This window comes from Tursiops truncatus, chromosome 7, assembly GCF_011762595.2.
Source record: "Tursiops truncatus isolate mTurTru1 chromosome 7, mTurTru1.mat.Y, whole genome shotgun sequence".
NCBI lineage: Eukaryota > Metazoa > Chordata > Mammalia > Artiodactyla > Delphinidae > Tursiops > Tursiops truncatus.
The window spans coordinates 62,354,664-62,377,095 of record NC_047040.1 but is presented as its reverse complement, the minus strand read 5'-3'; the positions used below and the strand labels follow the sequence as shown (position 1 = coordinate 62,377,095).

Here is a 22,432-nt window from a genome sequence, read left to right as displayed (position 1 = left end):
ATCAGATCAGACATAATTGTACTTAGATGAAAAGCAGCTTTATTAACAAATTATAAGCATATAATTCACTTGAATTTGTAGCTCATAATATTAGCTATGACTTAGTCTTCTTAAAAATAAACTTTTTTCTACCATGTAAAACCTAGCCTTCCCTTAGACTTTTGAAAATTATTATATTTTGATCCCTGAGAGGTATAAAAAGGGAGCTGGACTCCAGTAATATCATTTGCCTGATACCTGGGTCTTAATACACCTCTGTCCACAAAAACTGGCCCAGGACCACCTCCAGGTCCTTCCTGTACAGCTTTTACAAGAGGATAAATATACTTGTTTGTTGATTCAGACTCAGATTCAATTACTTCTCTGGCATAATCCTGAAATTCCTTCTCCTTTTCAGCCACAAGAGCTTCAGTAAGTCTGCAGTACTCTAATTCTGCTTGTTTTGCTTGCAGTGCATTAAATTTATTTTGGGCCTATTTGGGAAGGAAAGAAAAAATACACTTTGTATTAGTAAAAAAAAAAAAATCAATTTTTTAAATATATGTAGCATTTGAAGTTGCAGATAGAGCTTTCTAAACTCATTGATATTTGACAAGTCCTGACTTAACAACTATATACTATAATTTATTTCATAAATTCTCCCATGCTTCTCACAACAGTATCATGTTCAAAGTAGTGGCTCAGTATTATGTGATGGTACATCTTTAAACAATGCAGCATGAAATTAAAAATCAAATAACCAAGTTTAAAATCCTGTTTCTACCATTTAGAAGATGTGTACTTTGACAAGTGTAGAAGACATAATAATCAATCGCTGTCCCCATCCATCCACTATTCTGAAGGAATGCACCCAAACCCACTGTCCCAAATCAGCCAGATATACCATGTGACTGAGCCACATAAGATTAAGTCAGCAATGAATATCTGAATTAAGTGGTTAAACCAGTCACATTCTCTTTCCTAAGAATTTGAAGTTGGAACAAGTGACATTTATCAATGTTGGAGCTAGGTAGAAATAAGCAATCTACCTACCAAAAGCCAGTTTACTAACATTTCATAATTTTTTTCTTTTAACTTTATAATTTACAAAACCATTGTTCTTTTAACTGCTTATATGAGGTGACTAATGGGTTTTTAAAGATTTCTATAAAGTTTTGGTTGACACCTTTTCCTTGTGTCTTCTCAGAAGCATTTTAAGAAATGCTGAGTATCAAAAATTAAGATTTTGTCTACTTATGAATATAGTATTCATGAAAATATATTTCAAACTCAGTAACCAACACTTCAGCATAAAATAGTAGCTTAAACCTGATATATCTACCAGGAATTGAAATTTGTGAGGAAATAAAACAACCATATGAATACAAAATAGCAAATTTTTGTTACTGAGTGCTATGTTTCAAAACAGGCTTTCATGCTATATGTTGAATAGGGGATAGGATACTAGGAGTTTGAAAAATAGAAAATGATATTCAATAACAGGAAAAAATCAGAGAGACTAAGAACTATCTCATCAGTGGTAAAATGCTGTAATTTGGGATCTTAACAAGGAGCAGTTGGGATATACTGTATTGGTTTGGTAGCAGTTTTGTAGAAAGATGTTGAGGGAACAGGGAGAAATATTTGAAGTACAGAAAAGAAATGAGAATGGAAGGAAAGGTAACCATAATGGAATACATGACTGGTACCTTAAACTTTATATACATTAAGCATAAATACAGATTTGTAAAGAAACTTAAAATACTGGTTTAAAACCCTAAAAATTATAACACATGGGGGTAAAGTAACAAATACCTTTGGAGGATGCTAGAGAGCTAATTATTTTGAAAACTCGAAAATACAGTTAAAGAATCAAATATCCTGTCTTTTCTTTTAAAATTGTACTGCAGAGAAACTGCTGATCATGAAAATTTCTTTGAAAACTTCAGCAAATCGATGAGAAGGAAGCAGAAAATACTGACATTTTTCCACCTGATGAATTAAATCTAGGTAACAATCATCAAAGGCTGTTTGTATCACAGAAAGTGAGACAACAGTCATTACATGCCTTCTAATGGAAATACACAACACCAGTTACGAGTTTTCACCAAAAAACTGAACCTGAATCTGACCTAAACTAGATTTTACATGAAATGTGAGGAACAATACTACCCTGCAGGGATCCAATCAGCAAAATGCAGACTATAATAATTCTAAAAGATAAGAAACCCTGTTCCTTCAACAAATAAATTGCAAGATAAACATAATGGAGACAAGGAGGGAGAACCTAAGACAAAAACAGAGGATGGGGGTGGAGGAGGAGTTATAGGTTAAAAGAAACTTGAAAGACATATCAACCAAATAGAATATATGGACCCTGTTTCATCCTCAAACAAAAACTAAGAATATTCATGAGACAATCTGGGGGAAATTTAAATGCTGAATGTTAATTGTTTTATATTTTTGAATGTTAATTGTTTTAGATGTTTTAACAGAATTGTGATTGTTAATTTCTAAAGAGTCCCTGAGCTTTAGAGATAAGATACTGAAATATACATTGATAAAATGATATGATATCTGGAATTTGCTTCAAAATAATATGGCAGATCCTACTTCTGATAATGGCCACATGAGGAGGTTGGCCAATTATTCTCCACAGAAAACAAGTTTATTATTAAAAATTATTAAAATCAACCATTTCAGAGCACTGGTAAGTGACCATGTACAGGCAACTACTTGAGAAGTGTTTTTTCATGAAAAACTACTAAATCAGAAGGTAAGAACCGCAAGTTTCTGGCATTCTTTGGAGGGCATTGCTATCCCTCCAGCTCAGGAGGTGAAAACTTGCAATTTAACTGGATAATGATGTCAGATTCTATTTGGGTTGAGTGGCAAAGCAGCTAGAAATTGAAGGGGGAGATTCTGGAATGAGACAGAAGAGTTGAAATGATAAACTTTACAGACATCCCTGACTAACTGATAAAACACATTCACACAGGATACCTCAGGAGCCTGGCAAAAAAAGCCTGGGAGAAATTATGAATTTAGTGTTCTTTGGACTACCACCCTCAACCTGCCCACAGCTTGCATAGCAAGGGTAGGAGTAAAAACATTACTGGCTGAAGGTGTCTGAACATAAACTCTACCCATATTATTGGATGACTGTCAACACCAGTACAGTGAGGAACCCTAGGAGTCGAGGCTTTAAAAAATAAAAGTGAGCAAAGACATCAGAGGCTACCTTCTGTGGTGAAAACAGATTTCATAGCTTGCGTCCAGGGAAAGCAGTTGCCTACTAAAAAAGCAACAACTCTCAGAACAAAACAATCTACAACATATTCTATAAAATGTCAAGTTTTCAACCAAAAATTACTAGACCTGCAAAGAAATAGAAACGTGTTACATTATTCCCAGGAAACAGAAACTAACTGAATGAAACTGCGTATTGACTTTAGCAATTAGATTTCAAAGCAGTTATGAATATATCCAGTGAATTAAAGGAAATATGCTCAGAATGAGTGAACTGGCAATCTAATCAGATAAATAGAAACAATATAAAAAATATAAAAAAGAACCAAATGAAAACTGTAGGGTTGAAAGTTCAATAATTGATAAATTCATTAGATGAGCTCAACATCAGAACCAGTGAATCTGAAGGTAGATCAATAGAAACTGTCCCATCTGAGGAACAAAGAGAAAAATATTGACTAAAAATGATCAGAATTGTCAGAGGTTTCTGGTATAATATCAGATGTCTCTGTGTATGTGCAAATTGGGTCCCTGAAGAAAAAAGGATAAAGAAGCAGGAAAAATATTTGAAGAAATAACAGAAAACTCCCCACATTTGGTGACATTAACTAGCACATCCAAGAGGCACCACAAATCCCAAATAGAAAAAACTCAAGGAAAATGCATCATAGTCAATCTGCAGGAAGCCAAAAATGAAGAAAAAACTTCATTTTCAAGAGAAAAATGACACATCACATATAGGGGACAAACTATGATTGAGAGCAGATTTCTAGTCATAAACAGTGAAGGTCAGAAGACACTGGAACAAACATTCAAAAGGCTGAAAAAAATGATATCCAATAATTTCATATCCAATGAAAAGGCAAGATAAAGACATCTCCAGAAAAACATTAACTGAAAGAATTTATTGCTAGCCCACCTGTGCTATAAAATGTGCTAAAGGAAGTCTTCAGACTGAATAAGCATATGAAAAGAGGCTCAACATCACTAATCATGAGGGAAATGCAAATGAAAACCACAATAAGATACCATTTTAAATCCATTATGATAAGCAACAACAAACACAGAAAATGTTGAGAATTTGGAGAAACTGGAACCCTCGAACATTGCTGGTCAGAGTGTTAATGGTACAGTTGCTGTAGAAAACAGTATGGTGGTTCTGAAAAAACTTAAACATATAATTACCATATGATCCAGCAATTCCACTTGTGGGTATATAAGCAAAAGAATTGAAAACAGGGACTGAAACAGATATCTTATACCAATGTGCAGAAGCATTATTTGCAATAGCCAAAAAATGGGAAAAACCCAAATATATATTGATGGATGTATGGATAAACAAATTGTGGTATATATGTACAATGGAATATTATTCAGCATTAATAAGGAATGAAACTGACACATGCAGCAACATGAATGAACCTTGAAGACATAAGCTCAGTGAAATAAGACAGGCAAAAAAGGACAAATATTGTATGATCCCACTAATATGTGGTACCTGGAATAAGCAAATTCACAGAGACAAAAAGTAGAACACTGGTTACCAGGAACTGGGAGGAAGGGGAACAGAGAGTTACTGTTTAATGGGTACAGAGTTTCAGAGTAGGATGATGAAAAAGTTATGAAGTTGGACAGTATTCATAGTTGCACCTCAGTGTAAATGTGCTTAATGCCCTTGGACTGTATGATTAAAAATAGAATCAGTGGTCCCCAACCTTTTTGGCACCAGGGACCGGTTTCGTGGAAGACAATTTTTCCACGGACGGGAGGGGGAGGTATGGTTCAGGCAGTAATGTGAGCCATGATTCAGGTGGTAATGCAAGCAATGGGGAGCGATGGGGAGTGGCAAATGAAGCCTTGCTCGCTCGCGCACTGCTCACCTCCTGCTATGCAGCCTGGTTCCTAACATGCCGCGGACCGCTACCAGTCTGGGGCCCAGGGGTTGGGGACCCCTGGTTTGAATGGTAAATTTTATGTTATGTATATTTCACCACATTAAAAAAATAAGTTAAAACTCAACAATTTGAAAGAAACCCAGGGCTTCCCTGGTGGTGCAGTGGTTAAGAATCTGCCTGCCAATGCAGGTCACACAGGTTTGAGCCTGGTCCGGGAAGATCCCACATGCCACGGAGCAACTAAGCCCATGCACCACAACTACTGAGCCTGCGCTCTGCAGCCCACAAGCCACAACTACTGAGCCTGTGTGCCACAACTACTGAAGCCCACGCACCTAGAGCCCGTGCTCTGCAACAATAGAAGCCACCGCAATGAGAAGCCCATGCACTGCAACGAAGAGTAGCACCCGCTTGCCACAGCTAGAGAAAGCCCGTGTGCAGCAATGAAGACCCAATGCAGCCAAAAATAAAAAATAAAAAGAGAAAAGAAAGCAACCCAACTAAAAAATTGGCAAAAGATTTAAATAAACACTTCACAAGGCACACAAATGACTAAAAAGTACATGAAAAGATGTTCAATATCTTTAGTCATTAGGGAAATGCAAAATAACACCATGAGATAACACTATACTAGAATAGTTAAAAATTAAAGGATGGCAATAACAAGTGTTAGCAAGGATGTGGGGCAACTTGTCCTTGCACTCATTGCTGGTAGGAATGGAAAATGGTACAGCTATTCTGGAAAACAGTTTTTAGACACAAATGATTGGTTGCCAGGTCTTCCATACATGTTGTAAAATCTCTGGGACCCCCACTCACCTCAAATATGAAACCTATGTGATCCCAATCAACATATTCTCTGGGTAGTGGTTTTAAAGAGGGGGAAAAAGTAAAGGAAGCATCATGGCCTGCCATTTGCATTTGTATTTTCTTAAATATTTATCAAAACACAATAGAAACTAAAGAAGGATAAATAGTTGTGCAAAAGACATAAACCTAGTGTGAGAACTTCAATACCCATAAAAACAAAAACTAACTCTTCACATTTTTAATACATTTTATTGTGTCATAACCATAATGACCATCTGATCTTACTTGATAAAGGAAACTGCTTTAGGAAACAGAAAACTATCAAGAACTCTATATTACATATTTATTGCTAAAAGAAGTATAAACATTTAGGAATAATTACCATTTGCTGAATATGGGCATCTTGAACTTCTCGACGTTCTTTATCAGCTTTCCGTTTTTTCTCCTTTTCATGCTCCCAGAAAATCTGGTCTGCTTTCAGGACAGCTAGCAATTGTTCTTTAGCCTCTATTTTTCTTTGTCTTTCTTCTTCCTCTTTATTTTTTATCTAGATGATAAAAGGCAAAGGAAAAAATTAAAACCATTTTTAGCAACCAACAGCCTTCAATAAGGCACAAAGTTAGAAAGCTCTAAGCAGAAAGTCAGCCAGGAGCAATGCAAGGGCAGAAAATTGGACACACATGGACTGATTCCCACGTGGCCAGTTTACTTTGATTTTGTTCTATTTCCTTAATATCAAGAAACAATAAAAACGTAAGTAGAATGATACTGGTTTTAAAAAAATACAGGAACAGAAAAGACCATCTCAGGAACAGAAAAGACCATCTCAGGGTAGGGAAATATTTGTAAGGTAAAAAATTAATTGCTACAATGTTTATAAAGTATCCAATTTATATCTTATGACAGTCAGTCACGTAGGAGATACATTCTGAAGGATTAAGATATACAGAAACACAATGGGGTAATTTTTACTTGATTTATCTTAAAAACATTCAAACGAAAGGTATATTAAATGAATAACTTTTTGCACTTCAGATGCAAATAAATCTCTTCTGAAACAGAAGAGATTATTATTACTTTGCATCTATAAAGATCTTATTTGTAATTGTCTACCATGTCATTTTCTGTTAGAAATTAAACATGGTCTGATTTCAAGACTACAGGAAGATAATTTATACATTGTTTTTCAAATCTGCTAGTTTTTGTCAGGGAGGCAGAGGGAGTATATTAGGAGGGAGTAAGGAGAAACTACAGTGTAAAGAGCTCAAATTTGTTTTTTGATTTTTATTTGTCATCATTGAATTGCTTACCACAAGAGCTCTATGTTCTGCAATTGCTTTTAATTCTGCTTTGTTTTTTTCATACTTTTCTCTTTCTCTTTTTTTCCATTCAGCCTCAGCTTCTGCAATATCTCTAGCAATAATCAAATCTTGATTGTCAAATTTCTCTTTCATTAGTTTACTCAGGAAGTTATTTATTCTTTCTCTCCGTTCCTCCATTAGCCTATAACAAAATAACCATCACTTGTCAAGTCTTCATGAATGGATTTTTTATGGAACCAATATACTTTATTTAGAGAGTCAGATATTTTATAGTCTTTTACAAGACTGAAAGGGAGCCCCATCGCTCCTTTCATATATTAAGTGGAAATTATTTTTAATACTTTATTTTATACTTTATTTTTAGAATAAAGTCTATTCTAAAAATCCAAAGGGAATAATGCATATAGTATGATCTTGTGTATGTGTGTGTATAGGAAATAAAGTGTAAAATTCTCCACATGAAAAATATTTTTAAATACTTTATTAGACTATCCTACTTGCTCTAATATTGAACACATAGATTATAAAAATAAGTCAAAGGACTTTCTTTAAATTTAACCTCAAAAACAGCTATCAAAATCCTGAATAAATTCATCCTTACTATGCCCTGTCTGCAGTTTATTCATAGTACTTTATTGACTTCATCTGTTTATATGAAGATAAATAACTCTCCTTTTACACTGTGAGATTTCCAAGGTCAGAGACAGGGTAAGTCCTCTCTCTAGTTCAGGGCCAAGCATGGTGCCTGGCACATCATCAACAATCACTACAGGGGCTTCCCTGGTGGCGCAGTGGTTGAGAATCTGCCTGCCAATGCAGGAGACACGGGTTCGAGCCCTGGTCTGGGAAGATCCCACATGCCGCGGAGCAACTACGCCCGTGAGCCACAACTACTGAGCCTGCGCGTCTGGAGCTTGTGCTCCGCAACAAGAGAGGCCATGACAGTGAGAGGCCCGTGCACCGCGATGAAGAGTGGCCCCTGCTCTCCACAACTAGAGAAAGCCCACGCACAGAAACGAAGACCCAACACAGCCAAAAATAAATAAATAAATAAAAATAGAATTAAAAAACAAAACAAAACAATAACTACATATTTGTTAAAGGAATGGGGGCATTTTCATTAAGGAAATTGGGCAAAATATACTTTTAAATTTAGTTGTGACGTATTCACTGATTATTGAGTGAATTTGCAAAGCGACATGGGAGAAACAATGAGAAAGGACACAGCACATGCCCCAGGGGAATGACAATCTAAAGTGGAGAAAAGACAATTATGTAAATAGCTATGCAGGCAAAAGTGATAAATGCCATGAGAAAGCTAGAAAATGATGTGGGCAAATGAGAAAAAAGGAAGGCTTCATGGAAAAGGTGACATTTCATCTAGGCTTTCAAAAACAATATTTTAAACACTTCGATTACCTACTATGTGCCAGGGACTATTCCAGGTACTGGGACATAACAGTAAACAAAAACATTAAAAATCTCTACTTTCATGGAGCTTTCACAATAGTTGGGGTAGAGAGACAGCAAACAAAATAAATAAAATAGTGCTGTATCATTCAACAAAGAAAAAGCAGTTAAAGTGATAAGCAATGTGGGGTGTGGGCTTGTAATTTTACTATATTAGTTTTGTTTGTTTGTTTGTTTTGCAGTACGCGGGCCTCTCACTGTTGTGGCTTCTCCCATTGCGGAGCACAGGCTCCAGACACGCAGGCTCAGCAGCCATGGCTCACAGGCCCAGCTGCTCCACGGCATGTGGGATCTTCCCGGACCGGGACACGAACCCGGGTCCCCTGCATCGGCAGGCAGACTCTCAACCACTGCGCCACCAGGGAAGCCCTGGGCTTGTAATTTTAAATAACATAGGGATGGCCTGAATGAGAAGGCAATATTTGAGTAATGATCTGAAAGAGTTAAAGGAGGTGAGCATTCCCCAAAGAGGGTACAGGAGAAGTCCAGTGTGAGTGACAAAGAGGGAAAGAAAGAGAGAACAGTAAGAGATGAGGTTTGAGAGAGGAGGCTGGGGTCGGCTGGGAATTAGGATGGATGTAGAGCCTTATGGGCCATAGTCAACACTCTAAGTGTGATGTAAAGCCATCAGAGGGTTTTGCACAAGTGAAAAGCATGGTCTAGACAGAAACAGGATGTACTGTAAGTCTCTTACCTCACCTCACCCCAAACTGCTCACTAAGGTAAGCAATGACCTCTAAATCTGATGGGTGCTTCATTTTTAAAATCTCATTTAATCCCTCTAGTGATCTAACACTGATGACTGCTCTCTTCTTACTGAGTCTCCATCCCCCCTCCCTTGCTGTTTCTCTGCTTTTCCTCCATTCTCTGGGAACTATTCCTTGGTCTTCATATTACCTTCATTCTCTATTTGACATTTAACTATGGATTTCCCTAGGGACTATGTCACCTTCACTTCTTACCTACTCCCCCAGGTGAGCTCACCTGTATCCACAGTTCCAATTCCCACTTGTACATCAATGGCTCACGAAGCCATCTCCAGCTCATACCCCTCTCCTAAAGTAGAGATTTTCAGTATTTCCAACCACCTACCACACAGATGTCATCAATATTCCAAGGGAACCCCAACTCACGTGCTCCAAGCTGAAATCACCATGTCACTAAACGCCCTGACATAAATAATGAGACCTTTTTCCTAAAGACTACTCTCATATCACAACTTCTGATTTAAAATAAAATAATTTCAGACAGTACTTTATTAATCACAAAAATTATTTTAGAAGCTGACCTGTGTGTTTCAGCTTCTTTTGCTTTCCCCATTTGTGTAAGACGCTTTTTCGCTTTGATAAATTTTCTAATCTTTTCATCTTCCTCCTCTTGCTGCTGCTGTTCTACAGCTTTGATGGTATTTTTATCATTCAGATGTTCCTTGGAGGAAAAAACTGTGTATTATTCTATCACAAAGAAAAGTATCTTTCAACATATAGATATCTAATACGATATTAAATGTCAAATGGTCACAGCTTCTAATACAATTATTTCTCTCTTGGAGAAATATCCCAAGGAGATAATCAGAGCTGGACATTACGTTTTATGTACCTACCACGCACTTCACCTCAAAGTTATTTATAACAGTGAAAATTGGAAACAACCTCTAAGTAGTCAATAATGGAGAAATGGTTAAATAAATTACACTCTCAAAGACATGGGAAGATACAAATAACATAATCAGTAAGTAGGAGAAAAAAGCAGAATATAAAACATTACCATGGAGTATTTCAGTTTTGCAAATATATATAAATACAAGTTTATAATGAATGTATAACTGGAAGAAATGTATCAAATGTTAACAGTAGTTATCTCTAGGGTATGAGATTATAGGTGACTTTCACATCTTAATTTTCTGTATTTCTTTTCAAATATCTCATTTCTTTACAAATATGAATTTAAAATAATTCTATAATCAGATAAAATACAGTAAATATGTATACATTCATTTAATGTTTGAATAGTTAATATAGTCATATGCTACACAAATTTACAATATTTTAAAAACACACAGTGTAAAGCATCCTTCCTACCACATCCACCATCTGCCTATTCCTAATTCCACCCACCAGACTCAATTACTGTGAAACTACTTTCTTGTCCAGACTTTCTTTTTGTGCATATACAAAAAATTATACAGATGTATATTCTAATTAAAAAATGTTTAATAGGTCAGTTTTTTAACAAAGAATAAAAATCTGTTCATATCAGCATATTTTTTAAATTAGAGCATCATTTCAGAAGTCCAATATAAATCAGAGGGGTTCTACAACTCTACAACCTGACCTGCATTAGCCATCATAAAAATAGGTGTCTTTGAACACAACAGCCTGGATACATAGATGTATCAGTGCTTTCTGTTACTATAAGTAGAAATCAATTCAAGGTAAAAGTTGTTAGGTATAATATTTAATATTCCACTATATTTATAACTCAGGGTCTACTACGTACCTACTACTCTTAAGTACTTTTTATTTTATGGGATATTACTTTTCAAAGCTGTAATCTGGTTATGAGATATATTAGTTGACATGAAAAGGTAATGAAAATATCAAACTCTTAAAAGTGATTGTTTTGAATTATTTCTGAAAAACTTTATTTTACTGCTTTTTTCTAAGTTTATTGTAAATGTTCATACAGATTTTTTATAATAAGAAAAGCCCATGGGCTTCCCTGGTGGCGCAGTGGTTGAGAGTCTGCCTGCTGATGCAGGGGACACGGGTTCGTGCCCCGGTCCGGAAAGATCCCACATGCCGCAGAGCGGCTGGGCCCATGAGCCATGGCCGCTGAGCCTGCGCGTCCGGAGCCTGTGCTCTGCAACGGGAGAGGCTACAACAGTGAGAGGTCCACATACCGCAAAAAAAAAAAAAAAAGAAAGAAAAGCCCAGAGTTAACACAAAGTTAATCCTGATTTTTAAAAATTGAAAGCCTCAGTTCAAGGTCACCTGGCTAGTAAGTAGCAGTGTTAGCATACAAAACAAGGTCTGTCCTATTCCAAAGTGACTTGGAAAGATAAAAATATTATATCCATGAACAACGAATAAGATTTTATGCAAAAGGAATAATAATATTACAAGTAAAACTCTTAGAAATTAAAATTTTGATAGTTAAAATTAAAAATTCAATAGAAGATTTAGAAGACAAAGTTGAGAATAACTCTCAAAGTCAAACAAAAACCAAAAATGGCAGGAACAATTAATTGCCTACCCAAGAGTCTTTCTTCTCTTCTGCATTAGTAGCAGGACCCAGATTTTGTTCAGAGTGGCAATATGCTCATCTAGAAGACTATATTTCCAAGCTTTCTTTTCAGCTAGGTGTCACTAAATTACAACCAATGAGATTTAATGGAAATTGTTAAGTGGGAGTTCTGAAAAAGTTCCTTAAAAGGAAGACAGATAGTTAGGAAATCCTTTTTTGTCCTTCATCCTTTCTCCTTCTTGCTGCCTGGAATGTGGCCAGGAGCTCCAGCAGCTATTCAAGGCCATGAGGCAATCCTGAGGACAGAAGCCACCTATGTTCCAAGAATAGCAAAGCAAAAAAAGAGAAGCTGTCTCATTCCCCCTTGATTCTGGAGGTACCATATCAGCCTTGGCATGACCACCTCTGCACTTCAGATAAAGGTACTGTTGCAATTTATTTTGTAATTTTTTACATTCTTTATTTTGGGTTTTCTGTTATAAACTTTTGAGTCTTACCCTAACTAATAATATGAGAAAATATTTTTTTAATTAGAGCATCACTTCAGAAAGTCCAATATAAATCAGAGGGGTTCTAGAATGGTAGAAACAAAATAGAAAGGGACAAAATTATACAAGAAATAAAATAAGAAAACCTGATGCATTTATGGGTTGAGGCATCAACTGAGTGCTCAGCAAAATGAAAAAGACCTAAACGAGGTACGTCCCTGTTAAATCTTACAGTTGCAGAGATAAAGACCCTCAGAGCTTTCAGAGAAAGAGAGACAAGGGAAGTAAAAACAAAACACACCAGATCACATACATAGAATGAATACCATAAATGGCATAATACTTTTCCATAGCAATACTGAAAGCTAGAATATTATGAAAACATAAATACAAAACTCTGAATTCTGAACCCAGAATTCTACACCCAAACTATAAAGAAAGCATTACTTTATTTTTTTTTATAAATTTATTTAGTTAGTTATTTTTGGCTGCATTGGGTGTTTGTTGCTGCACACAGGCTTTCCTCTAGTTGCAGCGAGCAGGGGCTACTCTTTGTTGTGGTGCATGGGCTTCTCATTGCGGTGGCTTCTCTTGTTGCAGAGCACAGGCTCTAGGTGTGTGGGCTTCAGTATTTGTGGCACAAAGGCTCAGTAGTTGTGGCTCTTGGGTTCAGTAGTTGTGGCTCATGGGCTCTAGAGCGCAGGCTCAGTAGTTGCAGGACACAGGCTTAGTTGCTCCACGGCATGTGGGATCTTCCCAGACCAGGGCTCAAACCCGTGTCCCCTGCATTGGCAGGCGGATTCTTAACCACTGTGCCACCAGGGAAGCCCAAAGCAACTGTTACTTTAGATGATAACCTTTCCAGATAAGAATTCAAAATTTTTACCTCCTCTATACCCTTTCTTCAGAAGCTACTCAAAGATGTATTTCAGGGGACTTCCCTGGTCATGCAGGGGATAAGACTCCATGCTCTCAATGCAGGGGGCCCAGGTTTGATCCCTGGTCAGGAAACTAGATCCCACATGCATGCCACAACTAACAGTTTGCCTGCCACAACTAAGGAGCCCACCTGCCACAACAAAGGAGCCCACGTGCTGCAGCTAAGGAGCCCTGGAGCCGCAACTGAGGAGCCCACCTGCCTCAACTAAGACCTGGTGCAACCAAATAAATAAATATTAAAAAAAAAAGATGTATTTCAGAAAGATGAAGGAATAAATCAAGAAAGAGGAAGGCATAAGATTCAGGAAATAGGAGCTGAGACCCAGGAAAGTGGCACAGGGAAGCTCCAGAATGACAGCTGAGCAGCAGGCCTAGAGAGCAAACAGTCTAGAAGGAAGAGAAGGACGGAGGACTCTGTATGGGGGAGCTCCAAGAAAACCATAAATAATTTAACATTACTTAGGTGAACATTTGAAAACTAATATCATTAACCATTTGGCAGAACGTACTGAACATATGGAAAAAATTGAGGTATAGAGCTTTAAAGCAAATGCAAACAATGAGAATTATTTTAACCACAGAAAAACATTTATGGAAGCAAAAAATTATAATCATAGTATATTTCTTAGCTCTTCAGAGAACAATATTTATAAAATCATAATAATGATTAAACTAAAATTATGCCATGATGATTTGGGGGGAAGAGGTGGATGGGAAGGGGACAGTATTGGGAAAGAGCTAAATCCTCAACTACCAGGGCAGAGAGACAGAAAATGTTTAAAATTGATAAATCAAGATACATATCTTTAAAACTGAATATATTTTTTTAAATATATAGATTATTTATTTATTTTTAAATTTATTTCCTTATTTATTTATTTATTTTTGGCTGTGCTGGGTCTTCGTTGCTGTGCGCAGGCCTTCTCTAGTTGCAGTGAGCGGGGGCTATTCTTCATTGTGGTGCGTGGGCTTCTCATTGCAGTGGCTTCTCTTGTTTGGGAGCATGGGCTCTAGGTGCACGGCTTCAGTAGTTGTGGCACACGGACTCAGTAGGTGTGGCTCGTGGACTCTAGAGCACAGGCTCAGCAGTTGTGGCACACGGGCTTAGTTGCTCCGCGGCATGTGGGATCTTCCCAGACCAGGGCTCGAACCCATGTCCCCTGCATTGGCAGGCGGATTCTTAACCACTGCGCCACCAGGGAAGTCCCTAAAATACATAGATTATTTAGAATATAATTTTCCAAGAAGCAGAAGGAGTGAAGCAATGACTGCTACTCTTCTTTTAAGCATTTTGGTGATGTTTGATGTTTTAAATCTGTGTATATGTTACTTAAGAATAAAAAATAACTTTAAAGAAATGAATATAAAAAATTACAAAATAAATTGCAACTACCATAAAATAATTATTACCATTTATTCAGCATATATTAATAGTGCAGGAGATACCAAACACGTATCACCCCATTCATTGCTCATTACAACTCTCATATTTAGGATAACAAAATTCATTTTTAAAAAGTCTCAGTCTCTTAATTCTTGTTCATGAATGAGAGCACATCCAAATGAAATAACAGCACATATAGCTCCCCCCAAAGTACACTTAAAAACCCAACTTAATAGCAAACTTCTTTTCTATACCACTATTATTTATAAAAAACATATTAAAATTTGGCATTGGACTCTGTACATTTTTTGAAGAGATACATTTTTGAAGTATTTTCAACTTACAAAAAATAGTCTCTTGTTTTCATTGATCTCTTCTTTTTTCTTTCCTCTTTCTTTTTTCATTTCTATTTCATATAATGAATTCTGTCGCTTTATTTCCTCAGCATCCTTTTCTTCCTCTTTTCTCCTTCTCTCTTCTTCCTCTTCATGTTCCTTTATTCTGAAGAAAAAAACATAATTATAACTGAGAGCAATGCAGAAAAATAGAATATATTTTAAAGAAATGAATTAGAGTCTTACCTGGGATGATTTGAAACTATAAAGGAGAACTTGTGGATTTCTTTTGGGACAAGAACAGATAGGTAAAGAGCAGTGATTAAAACCAAATCCAGGGACTTCCCTGGTGGTCCAATGGGTAAGATTCTGTGCTCCCAGTGCAGGAGGCCTGGGTTCTGGGAACTAGAGCCCACATGCGTGCCGCAGCTAAGAGGTCCGCATGCCGCAACTAAAGATCCCGCATGCCACAACTAAGACCTGGCACAGCCAAAATAAATAAATAAATAAATAAATAAATAATTTTTTTAAAAGAAAGGACATAGGAACCAATTGCAATGTATGAACCTTAGTTGGAATCTGATTCAAACAAATAAATTGTAGAAAAAATTTTTTAAAAATACAAAAACAAATCCAATCTTGGTTAACCCAGGATGGCCAATATCTTCCTTTCTTCAAAATTTGTTTCATTCCTCACCAAAATTAAGTCCTACAGTAGATTCAAATGTTCCTTTCCTTTAGAAAGAACCAGTTAACTGAATGACAGACACTATGCTGAAATGGTGACATTATTTTACAGAAAAGTCCCTAATCCCTACTGCTTTTCAATTTCAGCACTAGAAGATGCTATCTAAGCTATGGATCTGGCCTCTCAGGAGTTGGGGTTTGATGGAAGAAGGGCAACAACTTCCTTACCCAGCTGGCCACTTTGGTTGTTATCCTTTCTCTAGCCAACATTGACTAACTACTGATGCCTTCTGAGTGGTTAGCCATTAAATGCTGGTTGTCTCACAGGGCTTATGCGTGAGTTCTTCAGAGATCCCTGAGCAGTGTCCTCACTGCAGAGCTCTGATCTGCATTTAGCTCCAGCTCTACCTCTACAACCCACACCCCCCCAACCCCACCACCATCACAACCAGGAGCATCCACCATCAGTAGCTTATTGCAGACTCTCCGCGACCACATCTGGCAGTCAATCCTCAGCATACTGGCAAAACAGCTCAAGCCCCCCACCCCCCCGCCCCGGTATCTTTGTCTATGTGCCCACGCATCCCGGTCAGCCAATCAACACGTGTGCAGGCTGCTCCACTGGTGCTCTCTATCAGTTGTCTCCAGTTCTTTTTCTTCCTGGGTACAGAGTGGGTAAACAACCCACTTAAATAGACAAAAAGACTGAGGAGTAAGCCTTTCTTTCATATGCACCCAATCATAACATTTTTTTCTTGGTTTCAGGGAGGGGGAAAATTCCCTTCCCTGTGCCACAGAGGACTTCACAGTTAAGTGAGCCAGTAAGTTCACTTTGGTATTATAAAGCCAATTCAGAACAGGTGAGTAAGCAGCCACTTAGAGTCACAGTCACTCTCTTTAGGAGGAGCTAAGAAAAAAGTCACTGTTGGCCACAGCTAAATCAACTTTATGATTTCCCTAAAAATACTAGGTTTTCAAATTTTTATTTATTTGTTTAGTTTGTTAGAACTATTTAATAGTATACCAATCTCTTAGAAGCAAATTCATGTCAATCATCAAGACTTAAAGGACATTATAAAAAGAGATGTATCTAATTTTGAGAAAGTTTTTGAAGTTTTAAAATTGCTACTTTAAGAGAAAACAAGATATAAAACATTTGCAATTTTAACATTCCTTAGCAAATCTGGAAATCACTAACATTATACCTATACACGTATTGGACAATTCATTGTTTCAGCCAAAAAAAAATTTACCTATTCTGAGAGTGAATAAGAAAAAATGTCTCTAGTGTCAGTGAAGAGATAATATTGACAAGGATTTATATAACTATTAAAGACTGTCAATAAAGACTTTTACCTTAGTTTGGGTAGACTACTCAACTATCTGCCATAGGTTTAGCTTAATGCAAAGTCAACATTTTGAAGGAAATCCGAGATCCTCTAGTTCAGGGAAGAAATACATAACATTTATATCTTTTTTTTTTTCTGGCGGTACACGGGCCTCTCACTATTGTGGCCTCTCCCATTGCGGAGCACAGGCTCCGGACGCGCAGGCTCAGCGGCCATGGCTCATGGGTCCAGCCTCTCCGCGGCATGTGGGATCCTCCCGGACCGGGGCACAAAGCCGCGTCCCCTGCATTGGCAGGCGGACTCCCAACCACTGCGCCACCAGGGAAGCCCAACATTTATATCTTTACTTCCAACACCCATGACCATAGCAGACACCAATAATCAATGCAAAACAAAAATCAATGCAAAAATCTTGGTCCTGCTCAGCCCAATGAACTGGCAGCCTCTGCCAAACCACCCGAGCAGAATTTGTTATGAAACCTCTTTGCTACCCCTGATTTACATTCTGAAGCTCCCAAATCTGTGTTGATCTAGCCCAGATCTGACTTGACTTTATACAGATGTTACATAGAACTCCTATAAAAGTGGAAGGAACTCCTACCCAAAATGTGGCTCAGATGACCCTCCACACACCGAGAGAATTTGAGAGAAAGTATTATCACACAAGGGACACCCAACAGAGCTGTGTAGGCATAAGTAGGTCTGGATTGACTTGGGCAAAGCAGAGGAAGTGAGTTTGGGTCTTTATTGTGACTGAGGGGTGAAACTGGGGAAAAGCTCCTGTGCACAGGAGATTTAAATTTCCTACTGGCAACCAAGGAAGAGGCAAGCCCAGGGGCCTTCTTATAAGGCCAAAGGGGAAGGGAGGGTGGGGCCTAACAAGAAGTCAGCAGCCCAACATCAAAAATCAGGTCTCTGGGGCCTCCCTGGTGGCGCAGTGGTTGAGAGTCTGCCTGCCGGTGTAGGGGACATGGGTTCGTGCTCTGGTCCCGGAAGATCCCACATGCCGTGGAGCGGCTGGGCCCGTGAGCCATGGCCGCTGAGCCTGCGCGTCCAGAGCCTGTGCTCTGCAACGGGAGAGGCCACAACAGTGAGAGGGCCCCCCCCCTAAAAAAATGAGGTCTCTGGGGCTTCCCTGGTGGCAAAGTGATTGCGAATCTGCCTGCCAACGCAGGGGACAGGAGTTCGAGCCCTGGTCTGGGAAGATCCCACATGCCACGGAGCAACTAAGCCCGTGCACCACAACTACTGAGCCTGCGCTCTAGAGCCTGTGAGCCACAACTACTGAGCCTGCACACCTGGAGCCCGTACTCTGCAGCAAGAGAAGCCACTGCAATGAGAAGCCCGTGCACCGCAACAAAGAGTAGCCCCTGCTCACCGCAACTAGAGAAAGCCCATGAGCAGCAACGAAGACCCAACGCAGCCAAAAATATAAATAAATAAATAATTTTATTAAAAAAAAAAATGAGGTGTCTATTACAATAGACATGCTTGATTCTTTTTTTTTTTTTTTTTTTTTGCGGTACGCGGGCCTCTCAGTGTCGTGGCCTCTCCCGTTGCGGAGCACAGGCTCCGGACGCGCAGGCTCAGCGGCCATGGCTCACGAGCCCAGCCACTCCGCGGCGTGTGGGATCTTCCCAGATCAGGGCACGAACCCGTGTCCCCTGCATCGGCAGGCGGACTCTCAACCACTGCGCCACCAGGGAAGCCCAGACATGCTTGATTCTTGAAGAGACAACCCAAGAGGCATCACCACCTGACTATTTTATTCCTAGATACATTCACTATGTCTAAAAGCAAATTCATCCTCCTCCTCTTCTAAACTGACCCTTTTGGTCTCTTGTCCTTATCGTGGTGAACAGTACCAACTTCTTTTCTGTTGCCTATTCTAGAGACTTAAGAATCACACTTAACTCTTCTGTAATCTTGAGACCTCTCATTCATTTATTTAACAACTATTTATTGAATTTCTACTACAACCATGAAACAGACAAACGTGGTTCCTGACCTCAAGAAGCTTACATTCCAGTGGGAAGACAGGCAAAAACAAGCAAACAAAAGCAAGTAAATAGAAAAATAATGTAATTACAAATCCAGGTAATTCTTGTAAAGAAAATAACAGAACAAGGGACTTCCCTGATGGTCCAGTGGTAAAGAATCATCCGCCTTCCAATACAGGGGATGCGGGTTCGATCCCTGGTAGGTGAACTAAGGTCCCACATGCCATGGGGCAACTAAGCCCACGTGCCACAACTACTGAGCTCACGCGCCTCAACAAGAGAGCCCGCATGGCGCAAACTACAAAGCCCACCTGCTCTGGAACCCGTGCACCACAGCTAGAGAGAAAACCTGCACGCCTCAAATAGGGAGAAACCCCCGTGCTGCAACGAAGAGCCCATGCGCCACAACAAAACATCCCGTGAGCCACAACTAAGACCTGATGCAGCCAAAAAAATAAAGAAAATAAATAAATTTTAAATATATATATATATATAAAAGAAAATAACAGGACAAGAAAAAGAATAACAATTGAGTTATTTATTTTACATAACAGAGAAAGCTGTTTGGACAGAGCTGTTCCCTAAGACAAAGAAGACCTCTTTGAGCTGATGAGAAGCCCACAGATGAAGAACGGGAAGGTAAAATTCCCGACAGGAGAAAAAGCATGTGAAAAGGCCATGTGGCAAGCAATGATCTGACAGGAGCCTGAGGCCTGGAAGATCAGGGTAATGGAGGTATAATGACCAAGGAGAAAGAGTGGTGGGAAAGGAGTTTGGGAAGTAGATGAGGCCCTTTGACACAAGGCCTTGCCAGAGATAGTCGAGTTTCCATTTTATCTTAAATGAATGGAAAGTCACTGAAATGTTTTAGGTAGGAGAATAATAAAATCAATTTTCATTTTAATAAAATCTCTCTGGATGATGAAAGGAGAAGGGATTAGGAAGAGAGAATAGGAGGTCAGTTAAGAGGTTGAGGCAATAATCCATGGGATATGAGGGTGGCTTGGACTAAAATGACAGCAATAAATTCAAGATTTGTTTTGGAGAAAAAAATCAACATGAATTGCTGATAAATTTGATTTGGGAAATAAAGGAAAATAAAGATGGATTCCTAGGTTTCTGGTTTGAACAACTGACTGGTAAGGATGCCACTAGGAAGTCCACTGTGGGTGTGGAGAATCAATAATTCTGTGTTAGACATTTTAAATCTGAGGTACGTAAGAGATGTCCAAATGGAGATGTCTTAAAGGTGGTGAGATATGTGAAACTAGGACTTAAGGGAGAGTCTGGACTAGAGTGACAAATTTGGAAGTTACAAGATTTAGGATGGCTTTTAATCAGTAGGAACAAATAAGATCACTTAAGCCCTCTTCCTTTATCCAGGAGAAAGTGATGCAAGCTGTCCTATGATGATTTTTCCTTTTCTTGGGAAGCTGATGAGAGTAACAGTAACTGAGTTGTTCTTAAGCAAGGTCTATGGGCCTCTTCCTAGAGAAAGGCTTACCTATCAACAGAAGGAAATAGAATTATTCCTTGTCTATACTCTTAAGTGTCTTTTCAATAATTATGTTTAAGGCTATTGGTCAAAATCCGTCTTTGGGGGGATTTTGGTGTCACTAGAGTCCCTTATTTGCCCTATCCTCATCATGCCCACTGTGAGTCACAGGCAGACTCTTATACTGCTCCAGGCCTGCAGCCTAGAGATTGTTTAAGAAGCGTGTGAAAAATCTCACTTTCAGGTACAGGGCCTGCAGCTGTACAGGGTGTTTTAGTCATCTATTGCTGAATAACTAATTACCCCTAAATTTAGTGGCTTAAAACAATAAACATTTATTATCTCATACCATTTCTGAGATTCAGGAAGCTGAGAGTGGCCTAGCTGGGTTGTCCTCAAGAGATTACAGTCACAATGTTGGAGCTGTAATCATCTGAAGGCTTGACAGAGTCTGGAGAACCAATTTTCACATATCCATTGGCAGGAGGCCTCAGCTCCTTGACACATGGACCTCTCCACAGAGCTTCTTGAGTATCTTATAACATGGCACTTAGCTTCCCCAGAATGAGCAATCCAAGAGAGATGCCAAGGAGAAAGCCACAATGCCTTTTATATCCTAATCTCAGGATGTCACACACCATTACTTCTACCTCATTTTATTCTTTGGAAATGAGTTACTATGTATGGCCCACACTCAAGAGGGAAAGGAATTAGGCTCTGTTCTCTGAAGGGAGGAATATCAAATCTGTGTGGATATATTTTAAATCACCACCAGATGACACCTGGGTAGCACTTGGTAATACAATTAGTAGAGCATGCAAAAGTCTTGCCTCTTGGAACCTGCAATTCCCATTTCTTAGGGATTAAAAGAATTAAAATTTGGTCTCTGCTCAAAGAGGAGAGTCATCCCAAATTTGCACAAGGCACATCATGATCTGGCCCTTGCCTGTCTCTCCGATCTCATCTTTAACATTGCCCTCTTAGTCCTCTATATTACAGCCATCTTGTAGTTATTCAAATCCACCATATTCTGTCTCACCTGTGGACCTTCACCCATTTTATTTCCTCTGCTTAAAATACTTTTACATCCCTTACTCTTTGCATGGCTTATTCCTACTCATTCTTCAGAATTAAGTACAGGAGCTGATCTCTTCTGAAAAGCCTTCTCTAGACTGAATCAGTTGTCCATTTTATATTCTTCCATACACTCTGTATATATATTTCCCAAAATATTTACTATCATAGTCTAATTATTTGTTCCATACCTATACCCTCCTCCCCAGATTGTAAACTTCTTAAGGAAAAAGGACTATTGTATTCATCTTTGTATTCTCAGTGACTAGAATAGTGGATGGCAAACATTGTTCAATAAATGTAACAATGAATGACAATTGAATGAATAAATAAATAGCCTCTCTTGAAATTTTGCTCTGGAATAAACTCTTATTATTCAAGAAAAGGGGGAAAAAATCCTCTTCTTCTCCTCCATTTTCTACCATATAGTCCTCTGTTTCCACTCAGGTTAATACCAGTGTTATGATTCCAATTTTACTTTTGTCTTAAAGAGGCTTTTTATTGGCTCATCACCATTCCTAACAATATTTTAAAGTAACATGCATTCTGAGTTGTATATAACTGACACATGCATCAACATTCAACAGAATACAACATGGTGATAATTTTGTAATTGAATTTCTTGTTTGTTTGGTTTGTTTTTTTACTTTTTGGCCACAGCACGTGGCATTCAGGATCTTAGTTCCCCGACCAGGGGTCAAACCCGTGCC

At 38.5% G+C, this 22,432-nt stretch overlaps 1 protein-coding gene across 2 annotated transcripts in view; it reads right to left on the bottom strand.

The window, feature by feature from the left end:
* The window catches only part of CFAP210 (cilia and flagella associated protein 210), a 36,666-nt gene continuing 14,234 nt past the window's right edge, over positions 1-22,432 (bottom strand). For both annotated transcript variants that reach the window (XM_004313936.4, XM_073807600.1), the window contains 5 exons: positions 15,127-15,283; positions 10,014-10,153; positions 7,244-7,436; positions 6,316-6,480; positions 1-473 (listed from right to left, as the gene is read on the bottom strand). In XM_004313936.4, the coding sequence (XP_004313984.3) occupies positions 129-473; positions 6,316-6,480; positions 7,244-7,436; positions 10,014-10,153; positions 15,127-15,283 (1,000 nt within the window). In that variant the 3' untranslated portion in view covers positions 1-128. The remainder of the gene's footprint in view (positions 474-6,315; positions 6,481-7,243; positions 7,437-10,013; positions 10,154-15,126; positions 15,284-22,432) is intronic.